The 24,307-nt window shown below is 40.8% G+C and overlaps 2 protein-coding genes across 8 annotated transcripts in view; one reads left to right on the plus strand and one right to left on the minus strand.

Annotated features, from left to right (window-relative positions):
* Positions 1 to 22,919, plus strand: part of LOC145657022 (NLR family CARD domain-containing protein 3-like) — a 36,102-nt gene extending 13,183 nt beyond the window's left edge. The window contains exons 5-12 of one of the 3 annotated variants that reach the window (XM_081711257.1): positions 1 to 104; positions 3,561 to 3,615; positions 4,152 to 4,356; positions 5,707 to 7,504; positions 10,116 to 10,286; positions 16,839 to 17,012; positions 21,348 to 21,394; positions 21,470 to 22,919. The exon at positions 1 to 104 is cut by the window's left edge and continues 19 nt beyond it. In XM_081711257.1, coding sequence (XP_081567383.1) covers positions 1 to 104; positions 3,561 to 3,615; positions 4,152 to 4,356; positions 5,707 to 7,504; positions 10,116 to 10,286; positions 16,839 to 17,012; positions 21,348 to 21,394; positions 21,470 to 22,005 — 3,090 coding nt within the window. In that variant the 3' untranslated portion in view covers positions 22,006 to 22,919. Of the gene's footprint in view, positions 105 to 3,560; positions 3,616 to 4,151; positions 4,357 to 5,706; positions 7,505 to 10,115; positions 10,287 to 16,838 lie in introns of all 3 variants that reach the window. The other 2 variants (XR_014122818.1, XR_014122817.1) reach the window with 2 other exon arrangements.
* The window catches only part of LOC113569406 (NACHT, LRR and PYD domains-containing protein 3-like), a 429,360-nt gene that overhangs the window by 94,348 nt on the left and 310,705 nt on the right, over positions 1 to 24,307 (minus strand). The gene's annotated exons all lie outside the window — the stretch shown is intronic.

Consider the following 24,307-nt stretch of genomic DNA (forward strand, 5'->3'; position numbering starts at 1 on the left):
GAGAGAGCAGCAAATCCAGCACCCAGCTGTGTGTCTATGAAGAGTGACAGGTCCATGGGTAATCCTCCTGTATTCAGCAGTGGACCTGTGACCTCAGGCCTAGGGTGAGTGACACATTACACACTCAGATTCTTTCATAAGTGGGGTGGATGTGTTCCTCCCAGTGTGTGAGGGAGTGAAGTTCCCGCAATATTACAACACTAATACCCCAGTAAACAATGTCACCATTCTACAGGTCAAACTAATAAAAGGGGTTCACCACAGGTGTGTTTGTTTTAGGAGAAAAGGAGGAATAAATTCAGCATCATCTACCCACACACACATTCTCCAACTCTCTCTTACTTGTCACGTGAGGCTTGCAATGCCAGCAAGCTGCCACCAGAGGGAGGCCATGAGCTGGGAGTTAATCAGTGTTCATTAGTCTGATCTCCCACAGGTGCCCCACCCCCATATAACTACTTCACTAAGGACTCTATGAAGCCTTGGTGTGTGGGTATTTTTTCAAGTGGAAAGTTCCCAACAAGAGTCTCCTGTTGTCTTTCTTCATTCATGTCTGTGTTGTCTTTTGTTTTCTGGGGAGGGTCCCTCTCCATCAGTTGTTTATTAGGAGGAGAAATGTCCTGTAGCAGGAGGTGACCCTGTGTGTTTGTCTGTCTGTCTTAAAATTGTTTTGTTCTGTGTTCATTTCCTGCTGTGTTTCTGGAGAGAAACAGAGTGTCCTGAGTCTACCACACACATAGTGGTTAGAGCTGCGTCACCACACTAGTGCAGACACTGGTTTGACCCTCAGACCAAACAAGTCACTTTGTTTTTCATCAGAAGTGGCTGAGGGTTTTCTGGCCCTTCAACATCCCTTCACTGCTGAACTCTTTTGTTTGTTTGTACTATTAAACAGTAAAAACACCTGTTATGTCTCTACCAAGCAGTCCATTCACTCCTTCACTCCCCATCACTCCCCATCACTCCTTCACTCCCACCACTCCCATCACTCCATCACTCCATCACTCCATCACTCCTCACTCCTTCTTCCCAGTAGTGTAGGGGGTAGAACAGTGTGGTCTTGCTCACCCACTCCTTCAGGTCAAATCCTCTCAGTTGTTGGTTTCCTGTTCAGTTGTTTTACCTCTTTTGTCCCCTTCCCTGTTTCACCTCATATGTGTTTGGGTCCATCTAGGAGGTCCTGCTTACCTGAACAGGTGGGACAGTCCAGTTCTGTGAGACTGACACTATAATAAAGTAATAATGGTGGTTCTGGTTTCATTAGTTTTAGAAACTGTTACATGCAGGTGGATGAGACGTCAGGATACAATTGCTGAGGACATTTATTAGGTCTCAGGAATCACTGTCATAACAGGAAGAACCACACAGGACACAGACAGACTGGGGTAATAAAGAACCACACAGGACACAGACCAACTGGGGTAATAAAGAACCACACAGGAGACAGACAGACTGGGGTAATAAAGAACCGCACAGGACACAGACAGACTGGGGTAATAAAGAACCGCACAGGACACAGACCAACTGGGGTAATAAAGAACCACACAGGAGACAGACAGACTAGGGTAATAAAGAACCGCACAGGACACAGAACAACTGGGGTAATAAAGAACCACACAGGATACAAACAGACTGGGGTAATAAAGAACCACACAGGACACAGACAGACTGGGGTAATAGAGAATCTCACAGGACACAGACAGACTGGGGTAATAAAGAACCACACAGGACACAGACAGACTGGGGTAATAAATACATTACAGAAAGGGGAAGTTTAGCTAGTATCATCTACCATATCAGTTAACTCCATCCATTTTTATTGTGGAGTCTGTGGTACTGGAGATCCACAGCCATACCACACAATGTCAGAGGGAAGGAACATTCCTTCACCTTTCTAACCACAAAGATGGTGTAGTCCTCCCTGATACACTCCGCAAGAATCATTTCCCATCTCCTACTCCTACCTAAAAAATGTTTTAGAGAAATTGTTTCTAAAGATCAAATCACACAGATGTGTTGTATAAGTGGGCAGTTTTCAGCTTTATAAGAAAAGCTAATTTTGTAAATGCCAAACTGAAAGATTATTGGACACAGTATGGAACAAATCACAAGTGATGAAAAAGGATTTACATTGTCTTAGAAAAGTTAAAGCTTTAATTGTTAGTAAGGAACGTTGTTAGTGTTTCATGGTCTGAGCAGTGTGCAGTGGTGTGACTGACACCCCTCACCTCCTGACTCTCTCTGGGTCTGAGTTGATGTCTGATTGACTGATTCCCAATACAGCGACACATAGATTCTGCACCAGAACAACATGGAAATAAATGAAACATGTTTTAATACTGTAAACAGGTTTCATGATGTGTATCATACAAACACAACATTTAAAGTATTCATAAATGATCCGCAGCTGATCTCAGACCTGTGTTGATTTTGTAGCACTACAACAGGGTCAGTAAGATAAGGAACAGGACCAAACTCAGTCCCACAGCCAAATCAACCAGGCCAAGAGAGGAAGAATCACCAGCTGATCTCCTGGGAACTGAACAAAGCACATGAATCACGAAATGATTTGTTACATGTTTGATCTATGCTGTCTTTTAAATTGATTAAGAAACATTTAAATTCACTGTTTTCTGACCTCTGAGACTCAGCTGTGTGGTGACTCCTCTCTCTGGGTGTTTACAGTAGTAGACACCCTCATCTGACTTTGAGACCGTACGGATGGTCATTTCTCCTGCATTCTGGGTCTGGATGAGTGATCCATCTTTATATAAAGTGATGTGTGATGTGATAGTGGGGTGAAGTAAACAGTTTAGAGTCAGAGGATCTCCTTCAGTCACAGGATGGACAGAACTCTCCAGAATCACACCACCATCTAGACCAGACAAAATACTTTTTTTTTATTACCTAACAGGTTTGGGACCCAGAATATAAATACAATACACCCAATCTTTGGAAAGTAGAATAATGTCATACACACACACACACACACACACACACACACACACACACACACACACACACACACACACACATTTCATCCAGAACATGCTAAATTAACAGCTTTCTTTATTAACCCTCACCCTAGTTAACAATGTTCTTGGTCAGTATCTTATAGTTCTGCTAGCGTGTCCACCATGGGTGCAGCCTGTCAGGACGCTTCACCCCTGATTATCCTGCCTGCTGCCCCACAGCTGCTCTACTACACCACTGTCTCTCTCTCTCTCTCTCTCTCTCTCTCTCTCTCTCTCTCTTTCTCTCTTTCTCTCTCTGTTCTGGTGCCCTCTGTTCTGTGTGGATGGGGTGCATATAATTGTTTGCGTTCCAGTATACATTTCCCAGTAACCGGTGAAGCACCATTCACATAAACATTATTCTGCATCACCAGAGTGAGGGCCAGGGGCAGCTTCTCTGGTTATTCTGCTCTACTGTCAGTACAGTGTTTGGGTTGAAGCCATGTATCACATCATCATCAGCATCATGTACACAACCATGAATTTAACTTGGATGTTTATAAACTGTAGATTATCCATTAAAGTCTTTGTTTTGTTTGTCCACAGTGACCAGAAGAAGCCTGTAAACATTTCTAAAGAAAAGCTGGAGTCAGTGTTCAAGGTGTGTAAGTGTGTGTGTGTAAGTGTGTGTGTGTGTGTATGTGTGTGTATGTATGTGTGTGTGTGTGTGTGTGTGTGTGTGTGTGTGTATGTGTGTGTGTGTGTGTGTGTGTGTGTGTGTATATGTGTGTGTATGTGTGTGTATGTGTGTGTGTGTGTGTGTGTGTGTGTGTGTGTGTGTGTGTGTGTGTGTGAGGGGGAAGGGTCTTTATCATTAGAGTGTGTTTGGATCACAGATCATGATGAGACTCTGTGGTTTACTGGTTCATGCTTTACTTTAATGGCTTTTTGTAATTTAACTGATAATGAACGAAACTCAAACTTCACAAACTATTATACTATTATAACTTTATAAAATTAACTAATATTTAAACTTTAAGATACAGCTCAGTTAATGTGATGCTTATGTTCTTTTATAAACAATGTCCACATGACCACACAATCCCCCTCAGTTCAGTCCTCTCCTCTGTTTAATTGATTATCCTGTGTTAAAAAGATCTGTATATAACACTAGTTTTACTGATACTGTTTATTTAGGAGCTGGAGGACAAAATCATCTCTCTGGTGAAGAATGAGCTGAAGAGCTTTAAGAATCTACTGAGCTCAGATTACCCAGCATGCACTGAGAGACAGGTGGAGGATGAGGAGGATCAGAGCAGTGTCAGAGAGGGGGCGCTGAAGATCACATTGCACTTCCTGAGGAACATGAACCAGACAGACCTCGTTAACACACTACTGACCAGTAAGAGCTCTGGGTCATGACATTATTACATTTAGCAGGTGCTTTTATTGAAAAAAATATTGTGAGTACAATTCAAGCAGTTGAGGGTTAAGGCAGTGGCAACAGTGGCAACTTTGTAGTGGTGGGGCTTGAACTGTCAACCTTCTGATTGTTAGTACAGTACATTAACTGCTGGACTATGTGTCATGTGTTTGCAAAATGCTGTTTTGAGGATACATTGTTATTCTTTAGGGCTGAGATTTAATTTGACCAATGAGATTTGACCACAAATCACTGGCAGAAGTTGTGATAGAAAAAAATATACTATGGCCACATACTACACCCCCCCCCGAGTATCAGAGTATATGTTCGTGAATGAATTGTGTGAGAGTTTGGATGCAATCACCATCAAGTTTACTCACAAGTGGAATAGTTCAAGTGGTCATACACCAGTGATCAGACCTCAAACCAGCCCATCTAACGATAAACTCAACCCAAAACCTAATCCTAACTCTTACCCTGGCCCTAATCCTGACTAAAACCCTATCCGAAATTCAGTTAAAATCCATCTGTCAACTGCAGGTCTATAACATCTTGTTGAGTATGTATTATTCCTGTTATATGTTCTCAAGTTCACACCTGCAGATATGAGCTTTGATACTCCAAATAAAGTGAAAAGCTACTGAATTCATCAGATTATAAACAGATTTTATTGAAAGAGTTATTTAAAACACTACCTAATTCGTTAATCTACTGAATGTCTTCAGATGCTTTACTTCTGTTACATCACTGATGTGTTACTGAGGGTCTTTTGAGCGTTTATTTAATGTTAAAAGCATCACTTAAAAGAAAGTGTCACTTTATTCTATGGAACTGAGATTAGAACACAGGTCCTCTCACAGATCACATTAGAACACAGGTCCTATCTCATAGATCACATTAGAACACAGGTCCTATCTCACAGATCACATTAGAACACAGGTCCTATCTCATAGATCACAGGTTGTTTTCTACACCCCGTCCAGTCTGGGTTGTAGATCTCCTCAGTCAGGTGGTAGTTACCAGTGTGTGTGGTGGAACCTCAGCTGGTTTCTAACTACTAACCATTCGGTGTTATTGATAACCAGTAAATATTATCAACAAAATTATGTATAATACAATGTCTGTTAATCTTATAATTTAAGGTTTTCAGTCCTTGAATTGGCTAAGATTTACCACTGGAAGTTTCATGCCCAATCTAGCAGGAATAAACAATCTATTTATAACAATCTGTTTATCTCTTTTCCTGTAACTCTTGTAATGAGTCTTTTATGAATGAATCTGAATCTAAAAGAGATTAGCATGTGTTCTGTTGTCTTCCTCTTTTATCAGAACTGGCCCCTGCTTGCCACAGAAAGCTCAAATCCAAACTGAGGGACAAATGTCAGAAGATTCATGAAGGAATCTCACAGCAGGGAACCACAGCACTTCTGAATGAGATCTACACAGAGCTCTACATCACAGAGGGAGGGAGTGGAGAGGTCAATAATGAGCATGAGGTGAGACAGATTGAGGCAGCATCCAGGAGACGAGCAACACAGGAGACACCCATCAAATGCAGTGACATCTTTAGACCCTTACCAGGACAAGACAAAGCCATCAGAACAGTGCTGACTAAAGGAGTGGCTGGAATTGGTAAAACAGTGTCTGTGCAGAAGTTCATACTGGACTGGTCTGAAGGAAGAACAAATCAGGATGTTCTCTTCATATTTCCACTTCCTTTTAGGGAGTTGAATTTGATGAAGGAGAAAAAGTTCAGTTTGGTGCAGCTGCTTCATTGCTTTTTTCCAGAAATGTGTGAAGTAAAACCAAAACATTATACAAACCACAAAATTCTGTTCATCTTTGATGGTCTGGATGAGTGTCGACTTCCTCTAGATTTCCAGAACAATGAGAGATTGTGGGATGTAACAGAATTGACCTCAGTGGATGTGCTGCTGACAAACCTCATCAAGGGGAATCTGCTTCCCTCTGCTCTCCTCTGGATAACCTCTCGACCAGCAGCAGCCAATCAGATCCCTCCTGAGTGTGTTGACCAGGTAACAGAGGTAAGAGGGTTCAGTGAACCACAGAAAGAGGAATATTTCGGGAAGAGAATTTGTGATCAGGGCCTGGCCAATAGAATCATCTCACACATGAAGTCATCAAGAAGCCTTTACATCATGTGCCACATTCCAGTCTTCTGTTGGATTGCAGCCACTGTTCTAGAGAGAATGTTGGGTGAAGTAAAGAGTGGAGAGATCCCCAAGACTCTGACTCAGATGTTCACACACTTCCTGATCTTTCAGCTCAGACACAAAGACGAAAAGTATGGAGGAAGTATGAAAGGTCAAAAAAGGACTCCAAACCAAATGACAGAGCATGTTTTGGCACTTGGAAAACTGGCTTTCCAACAGCTAGAAAAAGGCAACCTGATCTTCTATGAGGAAGACCTGAGAAACTGTGGCATTGATGTCAGAGAAATGTCAGTGTATTCAGGAATGTGCACTCAGATCTTCAGACAGGAGTTTGAGCTACAGCTGGGGAAGGTGTTCAGCTTTGTACATCTGAGTGTTCAGGAGTTTCTGGCTGCTTTATTTGTGTTTATTTCCTTCATCACCACCAACACCAATGTGCTGCAACAGACATACTCTGGATTTTTCAGTATTTTCAAAACCCCAATGTCTGTCTTCCTCAACAGTGCAGTGGACAAGGCCTTACATAGTCAAAATGGACACCTGGACCTTTTCCTCCGCTTCCTTCTGGGTCTCTCACTGGAGTCCAATCAGACTCTCTTACGAGGCCTACTGATACAGACAGGAAGCAGCTCTCACAGCAGAGAGGAAACAGTCAAGTACATCAAGGAGAAGATCAGAGAGAATTCCTCTCCAGAGAAATCCATCAATCTGTTCCACTGTCTGAATGAACTGAATGATCATTCTCTAGTGCAGGAAGTCCAAACATACCTGAGCAGAGGAGGTAACCATCATCTCCATGGAGCCAGACTTTCTCCTGCTCAGTGGTCAGCTCTGGCATTTGTGTTGCTGAACTCAGAAGAGCAGCTGGATGAGTTTGACCTGAGGAAATATGACCCATCAGAGGAATGTCTACTGAGACTGCTGCCAGTGGTCAAAGCATCCAGAAAAGCCATGTGAGTATTTTCATTTAGAGATGAACAGTGTGTGTAGCACTGGATGTTCTTGACTCAGAAGGTCTTCTGTGAAAAATGAAAAGGAGAGTGAGACAACATTAGAGAGAGAGAAGGATAGAGAGATCCTACATTAAAGTACATGTGATTGAGATACTTGACTTTTAATTAGAAGGTTTCTGGTTCAAGCCCCACCACTGCCAAGTTACCAATGTTGGGCCCCTGAGCAAGACCCTTAACCCTCAATTGCTCAAGTTGAACACAGTCATAATTGTAAGATGCTTTGGATAAAAGCATCAGCTAAATGCCATAAATGTAAAATGATCAGTGTAACATGCAGTGACGTTCACAGCTCTGTGTAATCAGTGTAACATTCAGTGAGTCTCCCAGAAGCTCATGCTGTTACTACTGTCACTCAGCTAAAACTGTAACAGGTTACTTTTGTTGCTCACATAGAGTGGGACCAATATCTCAGACCACTAGTGAAATTGATTGTTTTGCATTTCTCTCAAGTTTAATACAATACTTTTCTTTACAAATCATATGATCAGCATAATTTGAATGAACATTTGAAAGTTTTTTTCATGAATTTCAGAAAGTTTTAGTATTTTGCTCTACTCAAATGCATGTAAGCACAGTTGTGAAACTGACCGTATCAGTTGTTTTCTACAAAAAGTCAGTTGTCCTTGAGTCCTCACACAAGCAGTGCAGGAGACGTGAGTCAGTTCTGATCCAACTGAAACATGTGAACCATCCTCCTCTCCCCAGTATTTTACTGCACACATACAGTCCATGAAGGACAAACTCCAGGGACACATTTCATGTCAACAGCAGACATGAGATAGTTGCCTCACACACACTTAACTGACTGATGGAGTCTGAGTCACACACACCTGACTGACTGATGGGGTCTGCCTCACACACACCTGACTGACTGATGGGGTCCCTGACTCAGCTATTAAGCCTCCAGGATTCTCGGTGCACCACATAGACAGAACTCAGGACCTCACTGGGAAAAGCAAAGGCAGAGGAGAATGTTTCATGAGCAGTGACTCATAGTGTGAGCACAGGAATGTAAACACTAGTAAAAGATTCTGCTCTCTGCATTCTGTCCATTCCTCCATAATCACTAATGCAGTGTTCATCCCACCATCATTACTACTGCAGTGTTCATACACTAATATTCACTACTGCAATGTTCATTCCTCCATAAACAATACTACAGTGTTCATGACTCGATATTCACTACTGCAGTGTTTATTTCTACATAATCACTACTGCAGTGTTTATTGCTCCATAATAAATACTACAGTGATTATTCCACCATAATCACTACTGCAATGTTCATTCCTCCAGTAATCACTATTGCAGTGTTTATTCCTCCATAATAAATACTACAGTGATTTATTCCTCTAAAATCACTACTGCAGTGTTTATTCCAACATAATCAATAGTGCAGTGTTTATTCATCCATAATCACTACTGCAGTGTTTATTCCTCCATAATCACTACTCTGCATGTCTTCCAACAATATTTTCTGTTTATATATTAGTGTGTTTGTATTTGTGAAACATTGAATGAGATCTATGTTGTTCTGTTTCCTGTTATGGTGTTAGGGGTGGGATATTTTGATATTTGGACTCTGATTATGGTAACTGCCATTCACTGACCTATGAACCAACCATCCATTATTTGGTCACCTGTCTTAGGTTGCTAATGAATGTTATTTGTCATGTCTTTGTCCATTTTGTCTTTGATGAAGACACAGTAATGTTGAAATGTTGCTGTGATTTTCAGATTAAAAGGCTGAAAATGTATCAGTGTGTTCCAGACCTTTCAAGCTCTTCTTAAATTTTTTATTAGCAGTTCAGATCTTTTAATTCATCATCCTCTGACTGAACTACATTATTTAATGTATTTACTCATTTACAGACTATCTGGCTGACTATCTGGCACACTGTTTAGTTCAGGACCAATATGACTACTGTTTATACACAGTAAACCAGACTTCATACTATATACTGCAGCGTTCATACACTAATATTCACTACTGCAATGTTCCTTCCTCCATAATCATACTACAGTGTTCATTATTCCATAATCACTACTGCAGTGTTCATTCCTCCAAATCACTACTGCAGTGTTCATTCCTCCATAATCACTACTGCAGTATTTTTTCCTCCATAATCACTACTCTGCGTGTCTTTCAACAATATTTTCTGTTTGTATATTAGTGTGTTTGTATTTGTGAAACATTGAATGAGATCTATGTTGTTCTGTTTCCTGTTATGGTGTTAGGGGTGGGATATTTTGATATTTGGACTCTGATTATGGCACCTGCCATTCACTGACTTATGAACCAACCATCCATTATTTGGTCACCTGTTTTAGGTTGCTAATGAAGGTTATTTGTCATGTCTTTGTACATTTTGTCTTTGATGAAGACACTGTGATGTTGAAATGTTGCTGTGATTGTCAGATTAAAAGGCTGAAAATGTATCAGTGTGTTCCAGACCTTTCAAGCTCTTCTTAAATTTTTTACTTGCAGTTCAGATCTTTTAATTCTTCATCCTCTGACCGAACTACATTATTTACTGTATTTACTCATTTACAGACTATCTGGCTGTGGTCTCACTGAAGAGTCTTGCAAATCTCTCACATCAGTTCTACAAACAGAAAACTCACTGAGAGAACTGGAGATGAATAATAATGACCTGCAGAATTCAGGAGTGGAGCAGCTCTGTGCTGGACTGAAGAGTTCACACTGTAAACTGGAGATTCTCAGGTGAGTTTCTGTGACTATTTTTGAATGTAAAAAAAGAGCCATTTTAAAAAGGTCAGTGTCAACTCCCTTATAGTACAGTAGGAAACAAACATTGCCAGACAAGGCAATGCAAGGAAATTTACACTTTTATATTATATTATAAAGTTCTCTTCTCTAAATATTTCTAAATATAGTTTTCTGTTGAAACCTCACTGCATTTCATTAAATGACCACAGTGTGGAGACAAAGAGTTACATTTGTCATGCATGAGCAGATATTCAAGTCTAGAAGAGAAATTAAGATTGTAAAGAGGAGACACAGATGAGTCCTTGTCCACATGTACAGTTGTATTTATTACAATGCTGCTTCAACTAGGCGCTTTGGCATTTTGTCCACAAGCTGCATTTTTGGTCACCTGAGTGCAGAAATTTAGCAAAATGTCTTACAGGATGAATATATTCAGAAACTCCAACAACAGTGTTGTAAAATGAAGTGTTCTAATGTAAGATATTCACTGAGTGATTTTATCCAGTTTATGTATGGAAACACTGTAAACATCAGTCATTTTAATCTCTCTGCAAATAAAAGCCCATAAAATCTTAATTAAAACATTTAAAACTGAACCATTGAGGTTCTCGACACATTACAGGACACTTCTACAATCACACATGATTCCCTTGTGTTTTTGGGTGGGAGACCCTGTTCTCATTATGATTTACACCGTGTGTTCAACACATGTTGAGATGAGCTGAACTGAGAGCCGTGCTGGAGGAAAGAACGCAACAAGTTAATATTCATTCAATAGAACTGAAAGGTTTATTGGTTATTCCTTAAGATAAACCTGTGATCTCCCTCCACAGGTGTTTTTATGAAACATGTAGCTGGCTAATATTAGTAACCTTAAGCTGGCCAAGTTACAGTATATTGTTGGTTACTACACCTAGATACCTCACGCTAACATCATATTAGCTTGACTTAGGAGTGAATGTTAGCTGCTAATTTTTTCATCAAGCCAGAGACATCAAACAAAAATAGAACAGTGATGGTAGAAGACGTGGAGTCAGCAGAGAGAGAAACTGAGCAGACAGCTGACAGTAAACTCAGGACTTCTGAACACAGTAGTGAGGAACAATGTTCAGCACTGGACGAGTGAACCTGTGGACTTAATTACAAGAGAGAAAGAAAGACACACAAGACACAGTAATCAGTAATCAGGAGATTAGGAGGAGAGAAGGAGTGAAGTGTGTGTGTGTGTGTGTGTGTGTGTGTGTGTGTGTGTGTGTCACACTGGGACCCTGATGTTCTGTAACAAAGCTAATGAGGCTAATGTTAGCTTCCTTAAATCTAAGCAACTGGCTAGAATATAAAAAACTCCTGGTGACACTACAGCTCTGCTGTAGTGTCAGCTGTGTCCATTCTCACTGTAGCCCCACATGTCTGCTGTAGTGTCAGCTGTGTCCATTCTCACTGTAGCCCCACAGATCTGCTGTAGTGTCAGCTGTGTCCACTCTTACTGTAGCCCCACAGCTCTGCTGTAGTGTCAGCTGTGTCCACTCTCACTGTAGCCCCACAGGTCTGCTGTAGTGTCAGCTGTGTCCACTCTCACTGTAGCCCCACAGGTCTGCTGTAGTGTCAGCTGTGTCCACTCTCACTGTAGCCTTGTTTATTTGTTTTTTTGTGTTAATGTAAATGGTTGATTTTAGTGAATAAATTAGTTATGTGAAGTAGCTATATTGTGTGTGTGTGTGTGTGTGTGTGTGTGTGTGTGTGTGTGTGTGTGTGTGTGTGTGTGGTGCATAGCATGTGTGGTGTTTTGTAATTACATCAGAACTTTAGATCAGATATTTCTGTACCCATAATTCATCATTTGATACTACATAATTCAGATACACTGAGAAACCACACATAGAAATATAACCACACGTAGAATTATAATCACATTATAATCACATAGAATTTTTGTAATCTTGTAAACCTTTTTCGAGGGGATGAATCAAAGAATGGAAGATACTTGTAAGTGATATAAAATATTAAGTGCTGGAAAGAAATGAAACCTTTCTCAGGTAATAATATTTATGTTTATGTAACCCACACCCTTGATTTATTGGTGATGATTCATTCAAATTGTAATCTTATGGGTTAATTAATGATTCCCTGACTTACTTAATGTGAATGTCATAATCAGCAGGAATTCAGCAGAATGTAGTTTATTATAAACTATAATAGTGGTTTTACCACTGTATGAACTTGTGTACCCTGAAATTCCTCTGTGCTGTAAGGGCATTTTAGTGTGGCACCACAAGATGTTCACTGGTCCCATCTGTCCCCCCACTAAATATGTTCTGCAGGCCTCAGCTGGACATTTGGTGCTAAAATTATTTGCCAGACAGTAAACCAGAGCTCACACTGTTTAGATCAGGACAAATATAACTACTGTTTATACACAGTAAACCAAACCTCACAATGTTTAATTCAGGACCAATATGATGATTGTTTATACACAGTAAACCAGACCTCACACTGTTTAGTTCAGGGCCAATATAACTACTGTTTGAAATTTATTATGCAGATTGACACAAGAATGTATGTTTCATTTACTGTTTATAATGCTTCACCTCAACTGAAACTTGTGTGTGTGTGTGTGTGTGTGTAAGAGAGAGAGACACAGAACTACTGTGTGTGAGAGAGACAGAACTATTATTTGTGTGTGTGAGAGAGAGAGGGGGAGAGGGGGAGAGAGAGCGAAAGAGGCAGAACTTTTATCTTTGCGTGACCACCACTGATAGAATGTGTTCCTCACTGGAACAGCATAAAAATTTGGTCTAGAAATACAGTAATAACCTTGTGATTGTTGCCCTTGTGTTTTTACGAAGTCTAAGTTGACGTATTAAAAAATGTCAAAAGGTACAATATAAAAACACCACAAATTTTTTAAATTGTACCATTTGAAAAAAAAAAAAAAAAGGTAGTAATAACATGAATATCCAAGAAGCACTTGTATCCAGCAGTAACAGGAATATGAGTGACAAGGTTCTCAATTTGAGTGACAGTAATTTTATCCAATCACATATGTGGTAGGACGGCCGGGGCGGCAGAATATTGAATAACGTCATTACAGTGGCCAATAGCATCAGAGGAGCTGTTTTAACTTACTGAGGTGAAGAGAACTGTAGTGGATCATGAAAATGACAGAAAATCTCAAACTGGAATTGGAGGATATTTGCTGCTATGGTGATTTCCAAGAGAAAAGGAAAATACCAGAAAGGGACAGACAAAAAGTAAAAGTAGATGGACTAAGACAGACAGACAAAGCCTGTGTGAGTTTTTCACTGAATCTCTGATCGTCATTCATGGCTAACAGCTAACTAGGTAATGTTAGCAAAGAAAGTCTAGCTATGTTGATTTGTTTAGTTGTTTACTGTTCAGCACAGATATCTAACCAGCTAACAGTCTCAACAATTTGACCAAACCGTCAATAAGCAAGATTGGAAGTCTTGTCGTTGCAACAATCAAGCTACAGTCTTGAGGAGAAATGCGGTTGGATCTTCACGTAGTTGAGAGCAGGAGGGTGAGGGTGTGACGGGAGATTTGACGGGGATGTGATTTATAACATCTGGTGTTCATGAAGTACAGCTGTGTATTAATCAGTCATGTCCCCTACATCAGTTTAAACACATTTAAACGTGGTTACTAGGTTACAGGTGGTCACTAGGTTACAACCACGGTCAAGCTATCCGCGCTTTATCGATTCACGGTGATGTCACGCTTTTAAATTGCTATGCGCATATATTCGCGATTTTACGGTATTTCGCTGCTCACCGCAAACGAACGCTCCCATACCAAGGAGAAACACTTGCGTATTTTTAAGAGCTTTGATGGACATGCCCGTTTACTACATTTAAAAGTACAAAATACAGTTTACTTAATTGAACTAGTTTAACTGTATGATTAGATTAAACACAATTGGTAATATATTTACACAGCTTAATAAGCAATGTGGAAACTGCTTTTTCTACATCATGCTTCTCAAAAGTTTATTCTAGATCTTGACTGCCAGCTGAAATGGATTATCACTAGTGAAATGTGGCAAATGTGCAGGGCAGCGGAACTCAAGGGCTGAAATATTCCACTGACAATTGAGTGGTGGCCCTTGGATATCACCAGATCAAGTTTGAAAAGATTCTACTGCACCAGTTTTTAATAAATCTATATTGAAGTCTGTATTTGTAATGATGTTTACATGCCCATTTAATTCAGAAAGTATGATTACATATTTTTCTGAATTTTAACATAATGTAAAAACAGTTCCACTACCACATGTGAGTAGGAGCCCTTGACTATTAGCAGAGTAAGTTTGGGCACATGTCACTGTACAATATCTTCATAAATCCATATTAAAGTCAAACTACCTTTAGGTGAAATCATGCACTAATTTTCTATAAACTGAATTTGGATATCTATTTCTCAGAAATTTCCCATAATGCCAAGAAAGTTCTACTACCACATTAGAGTAGGAGCCCTTGGCTATTAGCAGAGTAAGTTTGGACAGATTTCACTACTATTTTTTCATAAAGCCATATTAAATTTGTACTACCTTTCAGGTGAATTTGTATTCATTTTGTAAAGGCTGAATATGGATATTTGTTTCTCAGTTATTTCTCATAATGCCAGAACATGTGCACTTACCACATATGAGTAGTGTACCTTGGCTATCAGCACAGTTTGGACAAATTTCACTGTATTTTTTCATAAACCCCTATTAAAATCATACATTTAGGTGAATTCATGTACTCATTTCATTCAGGTTGATTTTGGATATTTATTTCTCTGAAATGTCCCATGAAGCCAAGACAGTTCCATGACCACATAAGTGTACATTTAAGTTTACGCCATTTGGCAAACGCTCTTGTCCAGAGTGACTTAGAAAGGTGCTTTGTCATTTTCTCATAGAACAGATCCTAGCCAGTAAAGTAGGTTAGAGTGCAAGATACCAATGAACTAGAATACTGTTGAAATACAGGGATCAGTGCTAATGCCTAGAAGTGCAAAATACATAAAAGCTCTATAACAGACAATCAGTGCAATAAACAATAAGTACTACAGTTAGTCAACACAGGAGCAGTCAACATCAGAGTAATAAACAATAAGTATTAGAGTTGGTCAACATAGGAGCAGTCAACATCAGAGTAGTAAACAACACCCTGCAATAAGTACTAGAGTTTCAGTTAGTCAACATAGGAGCAGGATCAGTGGTCATTTAAATATTCCACAAACAGATGGGTCTTCAGTCAGCGTTTGAAGACTGCAAGGGACTCTGCTGTCTGGACAGCACACGGAAGTTTAATAATCCCATATTAAAGTCATACTACCATTAAGTGAATTCATGTACTCATTTACAATATGCTAATTTTGGATATCTATATCTCAGAAATTTCCCATAATGCAAAACAATTCCACTATACTATATACTATGGAGTATGTTGTAACATCTGTTGTATCTACTGTAGAGTATGTTGTAATATTTGTTGTATCTACTGTAGACTATATTGTAATGTCTGTTGTATCTACTGTAGAGTATATTGTAATGTCTGTTGTATCTACTATATGGTATATTGTGATATCTGTTGTATCTACTGTAGGATATATTGTAATGTCTGTTGTGTCTACTTGCAGTCTAGCTACCTGTAGTCTTGGGGAAAACACTTGTGAAAATCTGGCATCAGATTTGCAACTGCCAAACTCCCTCCTGAGGGAACTGGACCTTAGTAACAATGACCTGAACAATTCAGGAGTGGAGGAGCTCTCTGCTGGACTGAAGAGTTCACACTGTAAACTGGAGTTACTCAGGAGAGATTTGTTATAGTCAATAAATATTCTTCTTGTATCTAAAAATAAGATGAGCTTTCTAGTGAAATTCACTGGGAATAATAATTTGGCTACATCTTTGTGCTAGAATTCAATTTCTCTACTAATAGAGCAGGAATCATCTTCTTGCTAAAGAAAAGACTCCTAGATCAAAGGACTGTTGTTTATACCTGTTTTAATGGCATAAACAACCCCCCCAACACACATATATAAGTATGCATCGCTTTGGATTCTTTGACTTTATCTCTGCATTATCATTGGTCCTGTCTCTATATTAAAAATGTTATTAAACAGCTTTCTCTGATTCACAGGTCCAGAAATGTGACAGTGTTATTACTCCTGGTATCAGAGCCAGATGTAGAATTCTGCCAAGATTTTACTGGCATCATCTCATACAGTCTGACATGTAACAGTCTTATAAGACCACTGAAATCACACAGTGTAAGTCCAGCTTTAGGGTTCTTCTGATGTAGGTTAATAGTGCACTAGAGTTCTGAAGGGCTGAATAAAAATAAGAGCTAAAATAAACAGACAGCAGCGATCTGGAGAAGAGTGAAAAAAGCCATCCGCCATGGAGGACGCCATCTTGGAGATGAGAGTGGAGGAACCTCCAACTACAGTTACCAGCCTCTCTAGCTGCCCCACGCAGGCTGGTCTGAAAATGCATCTCACTCTCTGTCTCTATACCTGTTTCTCTCCTTTCCGCAGACTGTCTGGTTGTTTGGTCACAGGGGAAGGCTGTTCTTCTCTGGCTTCAGCTCTGAGGTCAAACCCCTCCCACCTGAAAGAACTGGACCTGACGTACAACCACCCAGAAGAGTCAGGAGTGAAGCTGCTCTCTGCTAGACTGGAGGATCCCAACTGCAGACTGGACACTCTCAGGTATGGAACGTTATAGTGTGTGCTTACATGTATATGTGTGTGTGTGTCTGTGTGTATGTGTTTCTGTGCTGGTGTCTGTGTGTTTATGAAAGAGTGAGAATGAGAAAATACTGAAAAATGAGTCTTCCATTCCTGAGTAGTGCCGTTCCCATATCACACTGTCGTGGCTGGTGAGTTCGCTCTCTATCGTTCTCCTGTAGGAACTGCTGAGTTTTAGTTGACATGCTACATTTCCTCAGCCTCCTCAGGAAGTACAGATGCTGCTCTGTCAGTTTAGAAACTTTGTTCCATTTTTTGAGGTTAGTTGTAATTCATTTAAGAACCACAGGGTGTCAGTAGCAGTGAGTCGGTTCATGGGTATAGCGATCGCAGAGTGAGAGAGAACAACTCCAAGAGTTCTAGTTATTATAGTTAGTTATTGTAGTTATTATAGTTATTATAGTTATTGTAGTTATTGTATCTGTGCTAATCCAGTTGTGTCTGCATACATCTCATACCTTTTGAAAACATTCTGGTTGTGTGTAGTTTATTTTATTGTTATTTGTAATCATAGATCATTATTTGGCGGATAATGTTATTCTCTGTGAAGTTTGGTGTATTGTGTGTTGTGTGTGTCGGTACGTGTTGTGGCTGGTGTGTTGTTGATTGTCTTTCATGTGATTCAGTTTCACGTTTCCTCACGACGTCAATAAAACTGTGAACAAGAGCTGAACATTTTCAGAGTTCTGATGTCAGGAGAGTGTTAACCTGAAGGTCATGTTGTGTATCATACATAAACAGAGGACACAGCAGATACTGTTGGGATTTCTTTATGATCTGGTGTGTGTTATAGGTCCAGGTGAGGTCCTCACTGATGTTTTGTGTTGTAGGTCCAGGTGAGGTCCTCACTGATGTTTTGTGTTGTAGGTCCAGGTGAGGTCCTCACTGATGTGTTGTGTGTTGTAGGTCCAGGTGAGGTCCTCACTGATGTGTTGTGTGTTGTAGGTCCAGGTGAGGTCCTCACTGATGTGTTGTGTGTTGTAGGTCCAGGTGAGGTCCTCACTGATGTGTTGTGTGTTGTAGGTCCAGGTGAGGTCCTCACTGATGTGTTGTGTGTTGTAGGTCCAGGTGAGGTCCTCACTGATGTGGGGTGTGTTGTAGGTCCAGGTGAGGTCCTCACTGATGTGGTGTGTGTTGTAGGTCCAGGTGAGGTCCTCACTGATGTGTTGTGTGTTGTAGGTCCAGGTGAGGTCTTCACTAATGTGGTGTGTGTTGTAGGTCCAGGTGAGGTCCTCACTGATGTGAACTCCAGGAAGGTGAAGGAGTTCACCCTCTCCACCTCCATCTCTCCTTTCTGTAGTGGTGTGTACTGCTGCTTCTCCTTCTTCCTTGGGTCAACAATCATCTTCTTGGTCTTGTCTGCATTCATGGAGAGATTGTTGTCATGACACCATGTCACCATGTCTGTCACCTCCCTCCTGTATGCTGTCTCATCCAGTGATCAGTCAAACCAGTTTGATGATGCTGGTGTTATACTGGGTGGGCACACAGTCCTGCGGGGTCCCAGTGTTCTCAATCCATGTGCTGGATGTACACTGCCAGTTCTGACTGACTGATTCTGTCTGTTAGAAAGTTCAGCCCCCATTTACAGAAGGAGGGTGTGAGTCCGATGGTGAGGAGTGTTTGTCAGTTTGGTTGGGGTGACTGTGTTGAATACTGAGCTGTAGTCAGTGAACAGCACTGAAACATAACTGTCCATGTCCTCCAGATGTATGAGAGCCGTGTGGATGTCAGTGCTGACTGGTGGGGGTCCTCTGGCCAATAACGGACATTACAGTAGTAAGAATATAGACAATAAGGAGCAGAATAAGTAGTAAGATGGAGAGAAATACATAAAGAAAAATGGAACAATGAGCAATTAATGTCTAGTCTGGTTTTCTAGAAGTCCTAATCTGGTCCCAACGGTGTGCACATGACCGAAACTCTTCCTGTACGAGATCGTCCATGAAGGGCAACAGAGAAGTAGCTGTGTGGGGTGGAGGTGTGGGGGTCTACGGCAGGGGGCATCAGGGGGTGGTGGGAGGAGCCATGGCAGCTGAGAAAGTAACATCACAACATCAGGGGCAGGTGAACCTCAGCAGACAGAGAGACTAGATTATTAGACATGTCCAGGTAGAGGGTGTGTAAATTAGGGAACTATGATGTGCAAAGATGGACTCTGGCAGATGTAGCTGTGGCAGCACAGCTAAAAGGAACCACAGGCATGATCAACACTCCACCGCTCTCAGTCAACTCACTAGAGAGACAAAAGAGAGGTGAAGTGACATCATCATCACATCCCAGTTTACCAGAACTCCCAATGCCCATGGACCCCCAGATCTACACCTTTACCTAAGATGGGAAGTAGTTAATAAGTAGATGTTTTCAGCCTTAAATATGGAAATCCTCAAACATTTACAGTAAGGTTATTCCATAGTGTGGGAGGTTTGTAGGAAAAGGCTCTGTGGGTATTTGTGTCAGATAGAGAGAAACTTATGCCTGTGCATGGGCGCGCGCATGTGAGTGTGAGAGAGAGAGCGAGCGAGAGCGAGAGAGAGAGAGAGAGAGAGAGAGAGAGAGAGAACTATTATCTGTGCGTGAGACAGAGAGAGACAGAACTATTATCTGTGCGTGAGACAGAGACAGAACTATTATCTGCGTGAGACAGAGAGAGACAGAACTATTATCTGTGCGTGAGACAGAGAGAGACAGAACTATTATCTGTGCGTGAGACAGAGAGACAGACAGAACTATTATCTGTGTGTGAGCGAGAGAGAGAGAGACAGAACTATTATCTCTGTGTGTGTGTGAGAGAAAGAGAGAGAGACAGAACTATTATCTGTGCGTGAGACAGAGAGACAGACAGAACTATTATCTGTGTGTGAGCGAGAGAGAGAGACAGAACTATTATCTTTGTGTGTGAGCGAGAGAGAGAGACAGAACTATTATCTCTGTGTGTGTGTGAGAGAAAGAGAGAGAGACAGAACTATTATCTGTGTGAGCCATAGAGAGAGAGACAGAACTATTATCTGTGTGATACACAGAGAGAGAGACAGAACTATTATCTGTGTGAGAGAGAAAGAGAGAGAGAGAACTATTATCTGTGTGTGTGAGACAGAGAGAGAGACAGAACTATTATCTGTGTGTGAGAGAGACAGAACTATTATCTGTGAGAGAGAGAGAGACAGAACTATTATCTGAGAAAGAGAGAGAGACAGAACTATTATCTGTGTGTCTGAGGGAAAGAGACAGAAATTTTCTGTGTGAGAGAGAGAGAGAGAGACAGAACTATTGTCTGTGTGAGACACACAGAGAGAGAGAGAGAGAGACAGAACTATTATCTGTGTGAGCCATAGAGAGAGAGACAGAACTATTATCTGTGTGATACACAGAGAGAGAGACAGAACTATTATCTGTGTGAGAGAGAAAGAGAGAGAGAGAACTATTATCTGTGTGTGTGAGACAGAGAGAGAGACAGAACTATTATCTGTGTGTGAGAGAGACAGAACTATTATCTGTGAGAGAGAGAGAGACAGAACTATTATCTGAGAAAGAGAGAGAGACAGAACTATTATCTGTGTGTCTGAGGGAAAGAGACAGAAATTTTCTGTGTGAGAGAGAGAGAGAGAGACAGAACTATTGTCTGTGTGAGACACACAGAGAGAGAGAGAGAGAGACAGAACTATTATGTGTGTGAGACAGAGAGAGAGAGACAGAACTATTATCTGTGTGTGAGACAGAGAGAGAGAGACAGGCCTACTATCTGTGTGTGACAGAGAGAGACAGAACTATTATCTGTGTGTGAGAGAGAAAGACAGAACTATTATCTGTGTGTGAGCCAGAGAGAGACAGAACTATTATCTGTGTGAGACAGAGAAAGAGAGAACTATTACTTGTGTGAGAGACAGAGAGAAAGAGAACTATTATCTGTGTATGAGACAGAGAGAGACAGAACTATTATCTGTGTGTATGAGACAGAGAGAGAGAGACAGAACTATTATCTGTGTGTGAGACACACACAGAGAGAGAGAGAGAGAGAGAGAGAGAGAGAGAGAGACAGAACTATTATGTGTGAGACAGAGAGAGAGCGACAGAACTATTATCTGTGTGTATGTGAAAGATAGAGAGAACTAGTATCTTTGTGAGAGACAGAGAGAGAGAGACAGAACAATTATATGTGTGTGAGACAGAGAAAGAGAGCGACAGAACTATTATCTGTGTGTGAGACAGAACTATTGTCTGTGTGTGTGTGTGTGTGTGTGTGTGTGTGTGTGTGTGTGTGTGTGTGTGTGTGTGTGTGTGTGTGTGTTTCTTTAGGGTGGAGCACGCAGGGGAGATCAGAATCAAACCAGGACTAAGAAAATGTAAGAACTAAATGTACACACTCACACACACACAGTATTTGTGATCTCTCCTCTAATGTGTCTTCTTGTGTGCAGATGCGTGTGACCTCACACTGGACCCAAACACAGCACACACACATCTTTCTCTATCTGAGAGGAACAGAAAGGTGACATGTGTGTGGGAGCAGCAGTCGTATCCTGATCATCCAGAGAGATTTGATGTCTGTAAGCAGGTTCTGTGCAGAGAGAGTCTGACTAGACGCTGTTACTGGGAGGTTGAGTGGAGTGAGAGGGCTGGTATAGCACTGACATATAAAGGAATCAGGAGGAAAGGACGCAGTGATGACTGTGGGTTTGGATGTAATATAAAGTCCTGGAGTCTGATCTGCTCTGATAACAGTTACACTGTCCGGCACAATAATAAGAGAACTGCCATCTCTGCCCCCTCCAGCTCCAACAGAGTAGGAGTGTATCTGGACTGGCCCGCCGGCACTCTGTCCTTCTACAGCGTCTCCTCTCACACACTCACACTCACACACTTACACACACTCCACTCCACATTCACTGAGCCCCTCTATGCAGGGTTTTGGGTTTATTCTGACTCCTCAGTGTGTGTGTGTGAGGTAGAATAGCCTCCTGTGTCCTGGAGGAACACCTGAGTCTGCAGGCAAACACACAACTGGTGAACATCATAATACACACATGCCTGCTGAGTATAAAATACACACACACACACACACACACACACACACACACACACACACAAACAAACACAAACACACTCACACAAACACACTCACACAAACACACTCACACAAACACAAACACACTCACACACACAATAAATGATGCTCCAATAAAGGACTGAGCTGCAGTTGACTTCTGTACTTATGACATAAATACTGTTCTACAAGTTACACATGCTGTGGAATCATAACCTCACTGTGTTAAACTCTGTACAAATCTACACATTAAAGGTGGAAATCTTTGGAAACTGAAAGGTTTTACATTTTGTTTTCTGAGTGTTGGAGTGATACAGATACAGATGTTGTACACAGTATGAGTGAAATGTATTATAGAAATTTATTGTATTTGAAATGAAATATTGTTCTTATGTTACTAGAGTTTAAATATAATGTTTATCTAGTCAGGAAAGTCTGTATATTTGATTGAAGTAGGTAAAACAAAATTAGATTAAGAGAAAAATAACTTACCTGTGATTATTTTTGTGGAGAGGCTTCCATGTTGTTTTGGAGGGAAAAGAAACCGTAGCGTGTTAAAGGGGACTTTTATGGAGAATATGCCTGCCCAAAGACAGGAAGTGACATCACCTCATTTGCTGTTTTTCCATATTTAAGTTTCTAATGGAAATCTTTGAGGTTTTGAAGTTGATTGATATTGGAGAATTTATGATTGCTGGACTTTTATCCTTGTAAATGCTAAACTTTCCTTTTTTTGAACATTTTTGTATGTTTTTGATGGGATGTGTTTTTTCTTTTGCGCTGGAGCACTGGGAGCCAATAAAAACCTTTTCTTTTGTATCCAGTTGGAGTGTAGCCATGTGTCTTTACCACTGGAGTATTACAATGATATTTCCATAAGTGCAGTATTAGTGGTCAAAAATACTCCACAAATAAATACTCTTAAATACTCCACAAGTAAATGAGTCTTCAGTCTGCGTTTGAAGACAGTGTTCGTCCCTCCATCTGGGACATGGTCAGGGAAGAGTCTTGATGCTTGTCTTCCATGAGACTTGAAGGAAGGTGTATTTGAGGTTGGGGCTGGGCTTTGACCAGTGTCATCACGTAGGGAGGAGCTGCTCCATTCTTGGCTTTTTAAGTGAACATTGGGGTTTTTACATCTGGAAGCCAGTGAAGGAAACACAGTAGTGGTGTAACACGGGTGAACTTCAGACGACAGGAGCCAACAGGAGCAGGTGGAGCCAGTGTTGACTTATACAGGCTGTGGCCTGACTAATCCTGAAGGATTCAGTTCTATACCATGTAGGAATGATTAGAAATCCCTCACAATAGACACACACATAATACAAATACACACACGTGCAATACACATACATATATAATTCTAGAAGCAGAGAACTGCAAACATATTTATATAGCGCTTTTTACAACAGATGTCACAAAGCAGGTTTACAAATGTCAGCGTCCAAAGCCCCCAGTGAGCAAGACAAGGGTGACTGGTGAGGAAAAACTCCCTAGAGCATGAGAAAGAACCCTTGAGAGGAACCAAGACTCAAAAGGGGCACCATCCTCCTCTGGCCAACAATGGTCACCACAAAAATAATTTTAGGAGAAAAATAACAAAAAAATGAAAAAGTTAATGTCTAGTCTAATGTTCTAGAGGTCCTAGTCTTGTCCTGATGGTGTGCATGTGTATGAAACCCATCCCTCAAGAGAACGTCCATCAAGGGCAACAGAGAAGTAGCTGTGTGGGGTGGAGGTGTGGTGGGCTATAGCAGGGGGCATCAGGGAGTGGTGGGAGGAGCCATGGCAGATGATGAGGCTCAGTAACATCATGACATCAGGGGTAGATGAGCCTCGGCAGACAGAGAAACTAGATTATTAGGTATGTCCAGGTACGAGGGTGTGTATATTTGGAAGCTATAATGTGCAAAGTATCAGGGGTCATTTCAGTGTCAGGGGTCTAATGGCTAATGGAGAGGGTGTGAAGCGTTTAAGGGAAACACTTTATAATAACAATAGTATGTAGAGCATTTATATGCTTGCAATTCATAATGAACTAATCATGAACTAATGAGTTAGTGTTATTCATCATGAATTAATATATTAGTAATCATTTATAAGATGTATCTAAGCTCTCACTTCATAATTATCTGATCATGAACAGATCAGGAAGTCAGATGTTATGCTTAATTGGGTTTTTAAGCGCTATTCTTTATTAGATAATGAATTG

This window comes from Electrophorus electricus, chromosome 1 (genome assembly GCF_041902795.1).
Source record: "Electrophorus electricus isolate QZ-2024a chromosome 1, ASM4190279v1, whole genome shotgun sequence".
In the NCBI taxonomy this organism is placed as follows: domain Eukaryota; kingdom Metazoa; phylum Chordata; class Actinopteri; order Gymnotiformes; family Gymnotidae; genus Electrophorus; species Electrophorus electricus.